The sequence below is a fragment of the Lissotriton helveticus genome, chromosome 11 (assembly GCF_964261635.1).
Source record: "Lissotriton helveticus chromosome 11, aLisHel1.1, whole genome shotgun sequence".
Taxonomy (NCBI): Eukaryota; Metazoa; Chordata; class Amphibia; order Caudata; family Salamandridae; genus Lissotriton; species Lissotriton helveticus.
The window spans coordinates 1,104,499,513-1,104,512,681 of NC_136072.1; the positions used below are offsets into that span (position 1 = coordinate 1,104,499,513).

General features: G+C 50.3%; 1 protein-coding gene across 8 annotated transcripts in view; it reads right to left on the minus strand.

Annotated features, from left to right (window-relative positions):
* Positions 1 to 13,169, minus strand: part of CABIN1 (calcineurin binding protein 1) — a 1,271,888-nt gene that overhangs the window by 250,605 nt on the left and 1,008,114 nt on the right. For all 8 annotated transcript variants that reach the window (XM_078667788.1, XM_078667793.1, XM_078667787.1 and 5 more), the window contains one exon: positions 590 to 753. In XM_078667788.1, coding sequence (XP_078523914.1) covers positions 590 to 753 — 164 coding nt within the window. The remainder of the gene's footprint in view (positions 1 to 589; positions 754 to 13,169) is intronic.

The window sequence follows — 13,169 nt, forward strand, 5'->3', positions numbered from 1 at the left end:
TGGGTGCTGGGTTCTAAGTGGGATGGGAAGAAGGCAAAGAGGTCACCTGTGAGGGTCAACTGGATCATGCATATTTCAAAACACATAACGTTGAGAATGAGTTAGACCTCACTATCAATCGAAATACGGGTTGCTTCAATGTCCCATTGCATGTTATGTACACGCGACCAAGGCAGGATGAGAGCTGCCCATGCCTGCTATCTGCAGACCATTCATCTTCCTCGTTCCCGCTCTAGAGCCTGAGACCACGACACACTGTTGGCACAGGCGCGATAAAAGAGCTGCGGCGCGGTTCTATTGCAGAACAGTAGTGTTTTCCAGTAGGGCCACGTTTGCGGGCATTGGCCACAATTTAATCTATGCTAGATTACACAAAAATGATTCATAATTTAGGCTTTTTCACATCATACAAACGTTTAAAACAATTGGTTTCTGGCAAGTATTTCAGGCAGCAGGGAAGAGTTTTTCCAATTGACAAAAGAGGGCAAATGTATTACAGCTCTATTAATGCCTTAAAATGGAGCATGGCAAAGTGCATTCTGGGAGTTAGATACTTAAAATGCGGCAAATGTTTGGACGGTGCTCTTACTTTCCCTGGTCAGGAGTCCTCTGAAGCATGGAGGAGATCTTCAGCAAGGTGCTGGAGTCCTTCAGCTGCGACAGCACGTTTAACAGGAGGACAATGGAGCGGTTCATGTGAGAACCAAAGCTGCCTGGGCGGTCAATCTCATCGACGGGGATCCGCCAGATTCCCTGCGAGGAAACAAAAAGATCACCTGAGCACAGCAGAGATGGAGACAGGACCTTCGCACTGCACAATAAGAAATGCCCCCACGCAGACCAGACGTCCATCTTAAAAAGATGAACCACTCAAAATGTTTAAATTATTAAAATGCAATCATTGAAATGTTTAATCATTCACAAGTTGAGGAGCTCTGTACACCACCAATTATTTCCTTTGTCTCGAATAAGTATGGAATAGTCTAAAGTGTTACTTAAAGGAGGTTGTATTATCTGAGCTTGGAGGAACTACATAACACTTCCTAAAGATTAGGATTGTCTAAAATGGATAGTGGCAATTACTCAAAAATCCCTACCAATTATTTTACAAAAATGCATATTCTTTCTGATACAGTGTTTACACATTTGGGGTCTCATTTATGACAATAAACCTATGTTTAGGGCCATGAATGGCCCGGTTAAGCCTGGCTGATGTCCATGAAAAGGATGTCTTTCATGTGTAAAAGGCCTTACTAGTGACTAATTCACCATCTGTATGTTGCTGTAGTAAACCTCACGGAAGGGGTTGGTAGTAGTAGGAACAAGGTGTGGTTTGCTTATTCAGTTTGTAAAAGCGGAAATATGTGAAATTGTTGGTAATCGTGAAGTAGCTGACCCTTTCCAGCAAAGGGCTGTAGTATACCCTATTCCAGGGTGGGAATGGGAATGAACTACCCCTGAACATGGTCGGGACACATATGAAGGGGTTTATCCACAAGGAAAAATGATTTCCCCGTATCTGCCTTTGAAATCTGCGTATCTGTGCCCAAGGCACAGTTATACATAGCGTAAACAGCAGGCTTTTAAAAAAAATCACAGCTCTTTCAGGAGGGCACATGGATAGCTTAGCTAAGCAGGTTGAGGTTTGTGACTAAAGGGAAAATCGTAAATTTGTACTATGAGGAGAAATACTTCTTTGAATGTGAGATTGCTTTGAGGATTGGACCTCACTATTTTACATCCCTACTACACCACGCATAATCCAGACCATTTGGTACATTTATAGTCTTAAAAAAATATGCGCTATAAACAGGGCAGGGAGTGGTGTAAACATTGAGGATTCTCATGATAGGGTGGAGAAAGAAGTAGTCGTAGAACAATTCCAGAATATAGGGTAAAAGTAAAGAAAGACAGGGAGCAAACAAAGGACCTGGGCCAGTGAAGCAAGTATTGTACTCAACATTAGTGAAAAACACAAAGCACAAAGCATGCCTTGTCGCAATGTCTGCGGGACAACAGAATAGAAAGAGGCATCAAGTACAAGGATAAGGGAAGGATGGGATGGGAACTGTGTTATGGTCTGACGCGCACAAATATGCCATCCATGTTTGCTCCACATGTAGCTGTAGGTGGCTGCTCTACGTCGATTCCAGACGTCAAATGAAAATTGGATATTGGGGAGGGCTTGAGAGAACCACAAGATCCAATAACAAAACAGAAGTCAACCTGGAACTTCAAGTGAAGAGGATATCTCCTAAAAACCTAGGTCACAGCTTGTATGGCAGCGAAGAGGGCGAGTTTTAGAAGGGAATGGTGTGCATGTGCCCAAGTGTGAGTGAGACACCGGAGACATGCCAGAGAGGTAACAGATCTAAGTGCACAGTTTTGAGCAGGTGCAAAGGCAACCTTGTGATGGTCCAATCAGGTCCTCACGACACCTCGTACACTTCCCTTCGGCACACAGGCTGCATCACGCTTGTGTCTTTCTCCTCCTTCAGATGATGCTGCTGCGTTGCTCAATGACATACTCTTGCCGCCTCCACAGAAGCTCACTATGTGACCACAGGTTTTCTCTCCTGCTTATCCCCCATATCTTTGTTCTTAACTAGAACCCTTTTAGCTCTGAAAAGCCGAGGAAACCACATCCTCTGGTAGCCCACAGGCTACATCAGCATCGAGAACAGTGCAGCTGCCATCAGCTAATGTGCAAAACACTGCATCTTCAAGAGAGAGATGCTGTCACACGAAAAGGGTGAAAGGAGACGAAACCGATAGGTGACATGTGGAGAGGAAATTAGGGCAACCAGAGGGGAAGAAAGAGAACCAAAATTCAGACCTTTTCAATAATAATGCCATCCAAAATAGGAATGCGAGTGCTGGGTTAGCAGGGAGCGCATTGGTTGAGGGTAAATAGGAGCACTGTCTGTGAGTACCTGGGGAGCACAGGATTTGCATGCAAAGAGCGAATAGGGTGGTGTTGGCCTAAGCCCAAAGCACACCACACAGGCACCGAGAAAGCACCCAGCCCAAGACAAAAGGAGGACACAACAATGACCCCGACCCCCACCCCCTAAAATCGCTTTCATTCTGTGCCCCAAACCTCCTCATGCCTGAATGATACGAGATCTTCGAGGAGCGGATTTGCTAGTTAGGTGCCATGACAGTGAATAGCAGATTGGCCAGGACCCTTGCTATACTAGCAAGATACCATGCCACGGAGAAACTACCCAATTTAAACCCTTGACAGTTTAGCACAAGACCATGTCTGGGAGAAGAAGCCCGACAGTGGCCCCTGGTAGATTCGTATGAGAACATGTTAGACAGACACAGGGTGACTGGGACCTCTCTAGACACCATGTTGGGCAGGCACAAGGTGACTGGGACCTCCCTAGACACTATGTTATGTTATGTTATGTTATACATTTATTTTTATAGCGCACGGCTACTCCAAAGGAGTGTCCCGGCGCTTTATCGAGGCAGCTCAAAATAAAAAACATAACACCATACAGCGAACAACTGAAACAAAGAAAAAACAGTAGAGATACTAAAGGTTAAAAAGCCAGGTCTTCAGGCTCTTCCTGAAGTGAAGCAGATTAGAGGAGGACCGTAGGGCCAAAGGCAGTGTGTTCCACAACTGAGGGGCCCTCAGACTAAAGGAGCGCCCCCCAGTGCGTGCCTTCCTAATTCGAGGAACAACGGCCAAGAACAGAGATTCCGAGCGCAAAGATCTGTCCGGGCGGTAAAAGGTGAGCCTGCGTTGAAGGTACTTCGCGCCCACGCCAAAAAGCGCTTTATGCGCCAACGTCAGAACTTTAAACATAATCCGCTTCCGGATGGGCAGCCAATGGAGCGACTGCAACAAACCGGAGGCTCCTACTCGCCTATGAAGGCCGAAAATAGCGCGAGCTGCAGCGTTCTGCACAACCTGCAGCCGCTGAACAAGATAGTCCGGCAGACCACTGTACAGGACATTAGCGTAGTCCAATCTGGAACCAACTAAGGCCTGCACAGTGATCTTTCTGTGCTCTTCTGAGAGCAGAGGCAAAAACTTCCGGAGCATCTTGAGTAGCCCAAAACAAGTGCCCGTTAGGCCACGAACATGTGGCACCAGTGTCAGGCTGTTGTCCATCTTTACACCCAGATTCTTTGCCACCAACGATGCCAGGGCAGGGGGACACATATCTGTGGGCCACCAGGCCCGCCAATCGGGGTCGAGAGAGCAGCCGAAGAACAACACCTCCGATTTATCTGAATTGGCCTTGAGGCCATTCGCCTGGAACCAACTGAAGACCGACTCCAAGGAGCCCCGGATGTTCTCCCCATCGAAAGCCGGATCTTTCCCACACGTGAAAAGCAGCTGCGTGTCATCGGCGTAGGAAACGATCTGGGCCCCAGAAGACTCCACCAGTGCCGCCAAAGGTGTCATAAAGATGTTAAAGAGAGTCGGGCTCAACACAGATCCCTGCGGAACACCGACTCCCAATGGCGGCATCTCGGCGGAGCTCGGAGAGGCCCAGACTGTTTGTCGGCGGCCCTCCAGGAAAGATGAAAACCAATCCAACACCGTCCACCTCAGACCGATGTCATAGAGTCTGGCGAGAAGCATCTCGTGGGGGACGGTGTCAAAGGCCGCCGACAGATCGAGCATGACAAGCATGGCGCGACCTCCAGAGTCCAGTGTCTCCCTAATGATGTCTGACACCTCCAACAGTGCCGTCTCCGTACTTAAATTAGGGCGGAAACCGGACTGTGAAGGGTGTAGCAGATCACTGGACTCAAGAAAGCTGGAAAGAACGCCGGGCATTTCATCAGCGGCGGCCGCCATCTTGGAGCGGACTCGCGCGCTAAGGGCTGACTGGAGCGCCTATTTAAAGTCGCTCCCTTACGCGCAGCGGGACGCGCAGGTGGACGCCTTCGCTTAGCCTGAGTCGTGCCGGAGTCCTGCCCGTCTGCGCCCGTCAGCGTTCCGGAGGCGTCGGGGCGGCGGTAGACTACGGTCCGGTCAGGCGTGGGTGAGGATGATTTGTTACACCTCGGCGACGCTGCGCGCTATGCAGACCTATTCCTGTTCCTGTCGCGTGGTCTTTCCGGGGCGATTCAAGGGTCAACGGCGCTGCCCGGGCTGCGGCTGGTCGCCTACTTGGACACCAGCCAACGCCCATAGGCTAGTTGAGGCTCGTGTTAAACATCTATGCCTGCTACTCAATACGAGGTCAGTAGGTAGCCATGCCCTGCACATATATGATCTCCTTGTCAGGGAAAATCCTTTATGTCTTCTTCTGACCGAAACCTGGTTGGGAGAGGCGTCCAATCCGGACATTTTCTCTGCCATTCCACCGACGTATAACATTTTCCGGCAGGACAGAGCTAAGGGAAGGGGTGGCGGAGTAGCTGTGGTGGTGAAGAAGAACGTTTCCTGCTCTGTTCTCCCCTTGAATCCCATTGGGGGCTCTGAGTCTCTTGCCTTTACACTTAGATTATCCCCGGGCCAAGCGTTTAAGGGGCTGCTGGTTTACAGGCCACCAGGCCCCATGGGCTCTTTCTTGGAGGATTTGCAGATAGCTATCTCCGAGTTGGTGCTATCTACACAGCATTGTGTGGTAGCAGGCGACTTTAATTTCCACCTTGACGTGATAGATGACCCGGATGCTATTAAACTGCTGGACATTACATCTCCGCTGGGCCTCGTACCGTTTGTGTCGGGTCCCACACATGAGAAAGGGCATACCCTCGATCAAGTGTTTTCGTCAGTCCCGATTGCTGATATTGAAACCCTGCCGGTGCTCTGGACGGACCATAGGCTGATTAGGTTCTCCGTGCTGGAGAATGGGCGGCCGGACAACAGCGCCCCCACGCTGCCTAGACCAGCCTCGAGAGCGTTGCACAGAGTGTCGCCTGATATGTTGGAGCAGGCGCTCACGGAACATCCCTGCCACCTCTCGGGGGATCTGGAAAGAGACACTGAGGCTCTGCAGCTGTGGCTGACTGAAAGGTTGGAGGATCTCGCCCCTAAGTCAGCCCCCCTGTAATACGGCAATCTGCGCCGTGGTTCACGGAGGCGCTGCGTGTGGCTCGCAGCCAATGTAAGGTTGCTGAGCGGGCCTGGCGCCTTCAGTACGACGGGGAGGCTAAAAGTGCCTATAGGGCGGTTGTGAAGGCATATCACCGGGACATCCTAGGTGCTAAGAAAGAATATCTTGCTAGGAGGATTGAGGCGTCGGCGAACTCCTGTAAGGAGATCTTCACCATTGTGAAGGAGTTCACGACCCCTAGCTCCCACTCACCCCCGCCAGTATCATCGGATGCGTGGGCGTGTGATCTCGCCAGTTTTTTTACCAACAAGATCAAGGCGATTCAGGCCTCCTTCTTGGAGAGCTCGGAGGAGGGTTGCTGCAGCCCCGGGGCGGGACATGGGTTACCGTCCATGCCTGTCGCTGTGTTGTCAGACTTTCCAGCCGTTTCCAGCGATGCGTCCCGGGTGCTGTTGGCCAGTCTTAAATCAGGCTCGCCACTAGACCCCTGCCCTGCCAAATTTTTGGCCGGGATGGCGGCGGTGGTGAACCCCCTGGTCAACCCCATCCTCAATGCCTCCCTGAGGGAGGGGAGTGTCCCACGCACCTGGAAAAGGGCGATGGTAATCCCCCTCCTGAAAAAGCCCGGTCTTGATGCCAAGGTTCTGGCCAACTATAGGCCAATTTCACTTCTCCCGGCTCTGGCCAAGATCACAGAGAAACATGTCCATGGCGTCTTGTCGAGCTTTTTAGAAGCCAACAATCTGCTCCATCCATCCCAATCCGGATTCCGCCCTAATTTCAGCACGGAAACGGCGTTGTTGGAGGTCTCGGAGATCATCAGGGAGACCTTGGATGTGGGCGGCAAGGCCATGTTGATCATGTTGGACCTGTCGGCGGCCTTTGACACCGTCCCCCATGAGGCGCTCCTCGCCAGGCTTTATGACATCGGCATTAGGGGGACGGTGTTCAAATGGTTTACATCTTTTCTTGAAGGCCGCCGCCAGACGATCTGGGTCTCCCAGAGCTCCGCCGAGATGCCGCCATTGGGAGTCGGGGTTCCACAGGGTTCGGTGTTGAGCCCGTCGTTGTTTAACATCTTCATGTCCCCTTTGGCGGCGGCGGTGGAGGCCTATGGGGCCCAGATCGTGTCCTACGCCGACGACACGCAACTCCTCTTCACATGCGGTAAAGACCAGGCATTTGATGGAGAGAGTATTCGGGGCTGTCTGGGAATGGTCTTCGACTGGTTCCAGCGGAACAGTTTAAAGGCCAACTCCAGTAAGTCGGAGGTCTTATTCTTTGGTTGTGCCACCGACCCTGAATGGCGGCAATGGTGGCCGTCTGACATGTGTCCTCCTGCACAGTCATCACAGGTTGCCAAAAACCTTGGTATCAAGCTGGACAACAAGCTCTCATTGAGAGCTCATGTCCTTGGGCTGGCCGGCACCTGTTTCGGTATTCTGAAGATGCTCCGCAAGTTCTTACCATTGCTGTCTGTGGAGCATAGGCGGATTACTGTGCAAGCGCTCATTGGATCCAGGTTGGATTACGCCAACGCCCTTTTCCTTGGCCTTCCTGATTATTTGGTCCAGCGCCTGCAGGTGGCACAAAACTCTGCTGCCCGCGCCATTTTTGGCCTGCACAGGCGAGCACGAGCTTCTGGGTTGCTGCACACGCTTCACTGGCTGCCTATCCGGAAGCGGATCATGCTTAAATCCCTGACGCTGATGCACAAAGCATTGTTTGGTTTAGGTGCTGGATACCTGCAGCGAAGATTGGCCTTATATCGCCCAGCCCGCTCACTGCGGTCCGAATCTCTCTTTAATGCTGTGGTCCCGCGTGTGAGGAAGGCCCGCACTGGGGGGCGCTCCTTCAGCTTCAAGGCCCCCCAGCTGTGGAACTCGCTTCCGCTTGCGCTTCGCAGCACCTCCAATCTGCTTCAGTTCAGGAAGAGCCTGAAGACTTGGCTTTTTAATCTCTAGGCTTTTTCTGGTGGGTTTTTCTCTTTTTTTTTGTATTTGTTGTTCCTTGTTGTGTTATTCTACATCGAGCTGCCTGTGGAAAGCGCCGGGACACTCTTTTAGAGTAGCCGTGCGCTATATAAACTTAATATAACATAACATAACATAACACATGCTTCTCCGTGATCTTGGCCAACGCCGGGAGGAGGGAGATCGGCCTATAATTGGCCAAAACCTCAGGATCCAGCCCAGGCTTCTTGAGGAGGGGGATCACCATCGCCCTTTTCCAGGGCAATGGAACCTGCCCCTCCCTCAGAGACAAATTCACAAGTGGATTGACCACGGGGTTGACCACAGTTGCCATCTTAGCCATAAATTTAGCCGGGCAGGGATCTAATGGCGAACCCGACTTAAGATTGGCCAGAAGCGCCAAGGAAGCATCGATGGAAATAGGTGGGAACTCTGCGAGGACCACAGCCTGCGAAGGCTGAGCCCACTGCGAAAGAGTCCTGGATGGACTTAATCTTATCCGTGAAAAATCTGGCCAGGTCACAGACCCACAACTCAGATGGAAACCCTTGGGGCAGGTTGGATCTGGGGGCCATAAACTCCCTAACTACAGCAAAGATCTCCTTGCATGAGTTTGAGGCGGCCTCAATCCTCCTGGCCAAGAAAACCTTTTTTTCACGGAGAATGTAGTAGTGGTAAGCTTTAACCATTGACCTATAAGCCACTCTGGCCTCCAGATCATAGTGGAGGCGCCACGCCCTTTCCGCCACCTTGCATTGGCGGCGAGTGGCCAACAGTGCCTCGGTAAACCAAGGGGCCGAAACCCTCTTGATCTTATTTCTCGGGGCCATAACGGGGCCAGATCATTCAGCCTCTCCGTCAGCCACCCCTGTAGGGACTCAACGTCCTGCTCCAAGTTGCCCGATAGAGAGCACGGGTGGTCCACAGCCGCCTGATTTAACATCTCAGGCGTGACTCTGTGCAGAGCCCTCCGCTCCGTGTCATGCTGTCTCGGCACACTACAAGGGGGTTTCTTACTGGCTAATATCGAGAATCTGGCCAACCTATGGTCAGTCCAAAGCACCGGAAGGAGCTCGATATCCAAGAGAGGGATAGAAGAGAAGACCTGGTCCAAGGTGTGTCCTTTATGTTGGATAGACACAGGCTGGCTGGGAGCTCCATAGACACCATGTTGGGCAGACACAGGCTGACTGGGACCGCCATAGACACCATGTTGGGCAGACACAGGGTGACTGGGACCCCACTAGACACCAGTTGGGCAGACACAGGCTGACTGGGACCTCCATAGACACCATGTTGGGCAGACACAGGCTGACTGGGACCTCCCTAGACACCATGTTGGGCAGACACAGGCTGACTGGGGCCTCCCTAGACAACATGTTGGGCAGACACAGGCTGACTGGGACCTCCATAGACACCATGTTGGACAGACACAGGCTGACTGGGACCTCCATAGACACCATGTTGGGCAGACACAGACTGCCAATGTCTGCGAGGTCCCATGACAGGGTAACTTGGCCCTGATCACAGGACTGTAAGGGAAAGAGTGACGTGGACCTTCATGAGGATAGAATGAGATCATGGCTGTGAGGAACAGGCTGGTTAATGCTCACGAGGGACCACTCTGCTAGCATTCTGGTGAAGAAGAGCCCCCTGTAAATTAGTTCTGCAAAATTCTATTCCTAAAGTTAAACGGACTGGAAGGGACCTTGATATCCCGCATCACTACAGTACCAAGCTTATGATAAACAGGACGCTTCAACCACGGACCAGGAGAAACAGGTTGGTGTGGGATATTGTCCACTCATATGGTACCATGCCTAAAAAAGGCAGGCCAATTAGGTCTTGAGGCCAATTAGGTCTTGCTAGCCTTTTCCTTTATATTCCTTTATGTTAATATGCTTGGAAGGAAATGATAAGGTACAGCTTTGTATTATTAATTTAACGTAGGTAGCATGCATAGGGTAATAGGTACGTTGATGCACGCATTCTATATATCTGTGTACCGGCATACTGAGAACAAGACAAAATATTGACAGCGTGAAGTGAACAGCTGCTGCACTGGCCCCCATGCATTTGCGTACCGCCAAAATGGTCCAATGTGTAGGGCAGCCAGCATACCTCTATTACAGTTACTGCCATCGGGAACCCAGGCTGAGACGCAAGCACAATGTCCACAAACCCATTCTGTCCCTGCTCCTCCGCCACACAAATCACCAGCATTCTATTTATGCTCCTTTCCTGTCTAGAATATACTTAATTTAACTCAATTAAAAATACCACCCAAACAGTTCCTTTTCTGTCCCTGCGTGTGTAAGTGTAAGCTCTGGCTAGAGGGCATGGCGGGGGAGAAGCGACACGTGCAGTTCCTTCCTGAATCAGCAATTACCAGGCAGCTGCTTCAAAGGGGCTTGGGCTGAGGATGTGCAAATTCAATGAGCTGGCACAGTTTGTCAAAGAGAAGGAGGGTAGGCACAGCTCTTTATAATACAGCCAACGAGAGCCAGGTCTCTTGGCAAGAGGTAGAAGAAAGGCAGAGGTGTCCACAATCATGGTGCCCTCACTGTGCACCAGCAAGTTCTGTAGGAAGAGAGATAGAGGTGTCCACAATCATGGTTCCGTGGCTCTGCACAAGCAAGGTCTGCAGGAGCGAGACAGAGGTGTTCACAAACTTGGTTCCCTCGCGGTGCACTGGCAAGGTCTGCAGGAAGATAAACAGAGGTGTCTACAATCATGGTTCCCTCGCTGTGCACTGGCAAGGTCTGCAGGAAGAGGCACAGAGGTGTCCACAATCATGGTGTCTCGCTGTGCTCCAGCAAGTTCTGTAGGAAACGAGAGGCAGAGGTGTCTACAATCATGGTGCCCTCACTGTGCATATGCAAGTTCTGTAGGAAGAGAGATAGAGGTGTCCACAATCATGGTACTCTCACTTTGGATTGGCAAGGTCTGCAGAAAGAGAAACAGAGGGGTTTACAATCATGGTTCCCTCGCTATGCACTGGCAAGGTTTGAGGGAAGAGAGGCAGCAGTGTCCACATTCATGGTTCCGTTGCTCTGCACTAGCAAGATCTGCAGGAAGAGGGACAGAGGTGCCCACAATCAGAGAGACAGAGGCTTCTACAATCATGGTTCCCTCGCAGTACACTGGCAAGGTCTGCAGAAGCGAGACAGAGGTGTCCATAATCATGGTTCCGTGGCCCTGCACTAGCAAGATCTGCAGGAGAGAGACAGAGGCGTCCACAATCAGAGACAGGGGTGTCCACTACAATAGTTCCATCGCTCTGCACTAGCAAGGTCTGCAGGAAGAGAGACAGAGGTGTCCACACTCATAGAGACAGAGGCTTCCACAATCATGGTACCCTCGCTATGCACTGGAAAGGTCTGCAGAAGCGAGACAGCGGTGTCCACAATCATAGAGACCGAGGTGTCTACAATCTTGGTTCCCTCGCTGTGCTCTGGCAAGGTCTGCAGGAAGAGAGACAGAGGTGTCCACACTCATAGAGACAGAGGCTTCCACAATCATGGTACCCTCGCTATGCACTGGAAAGGTCTGCAGAAGCAAGACAGCGGTGTCCACAATCATAGAGACAGAGGTGGCTACAATCTTGGTTCCCTCGCTGTGCTCTGGCAAGGTCTGCAGGAAGAGTCAGAGGTGTCCATAATCATAGCTCCCTCGCTGTGTACTGGCAATGTCAGTAGGAACAGAGAGACAGAGGTGTCTACAATCGTGGGTCACTCACTTTGGATAGCAAGGTCTGAAAGAAAAGAGACAGGTGTCCACAACCATGGTTCCCTCGATTTGCACTGGCAAGGTCTGCAGGAAGAAAGACAGAGGTGTCAACAATCATAGAGACAGAGGTGTTCACAATCATGGTTCCCTCATTTTGAATTGGAAAGGTCTGAAGGAAGAAACTCAGGTATCCACACTGCTTTCATCCACTATCATGTTCTTTCGCTGTGCATTGACAAGAGGTCTGCAGGAAGAGAGCCTAAGGTGTGCACACTGCTTTGTTCATAATTATGATTTACTCATTTTGCCAGCAGCACACTTCCTTGACATCGACTAACAAAACTGTCATGCACCTCACTGGTGCAGGAAATAAGGAGGTAGTGAGTCTGCATAGAAACAGGAGAACAGGATGTATGACAAACGGAAGGCTAGGGGACACTGAAAGGAATTTCTCTGACGCGTGCTGAGCTTTCACCTATCAAGAAGAGCCTGAAGCAAATAAAGTGATTAAGAAACAGGTATCTGAACAACAGGCAGTTCCACTGTCTTCTTATGAAAATATTACTGCTTGAAGTCTGGCCCATATAAATGTAAAAAGGGGTTAATGTTAAGGGTGGGCGTAGTTGGCCTACGCGGAATTCCACAAAGTTGAACAAAAACTCTGTAAATTCCGCAATTTTGCTCTGTGGGACTTCCAATTAATAAAACAAAAACCTCATATACTTTTGGTAAAATAACAAGCATCTCTGTCTTTACATGCTAAAATGCATATAGTCATTTCACAAAAGTGAAAATGAAAATTTAGCAAGCAGTGACAGAGGTGATGATTTTGGGATCCTCCCTAACCTAGGGAGAGAACCAAGCAGATGCCTTGAAAACAAAGAGCACATCTTGCTGAACGATTCGGTGGTGGTCCCATCTTCTTAGGACCACCCCAAGCACAATTATGGGCAAAAATACAATCCCAACCAAAGGCCCTGCAAAGCAGGAAGAGCAGCTACACAATAGCCAAAAAGTACCCAACATAGGGTATGGGACATCCCTAAAAAAGCAAGGGACACCTCTCGAGCCCGTAAGGTTTTTTCCCTACCTTATGCACCGTGCCAGATTACCTGCCATAACTGGTTTGTACTTGTGATAGAGCTTAGAGCGCTATTTGACTATTACTGACCACCGACTGTATAACTAATATCCATAAAGGTGAATATCTTTATACCACTGAATAGCTTCCTCTTTCTTTTCCGTCTGCCAGCAGTTAAGTTACCCTTTTCATTACTCTTAGCTTATGGTGCTTTGTTATTCTGTATGGTGTTAAACAGTATTGTTCTGGTGGTGCGGCTATTGCGCCAATATTAATGGGCCACACGAGTGCTCTTCATCGCCCCACACGGTCGTTCCTGCACAGGTCAGTACCGGGAACAGCCTGACATCCATG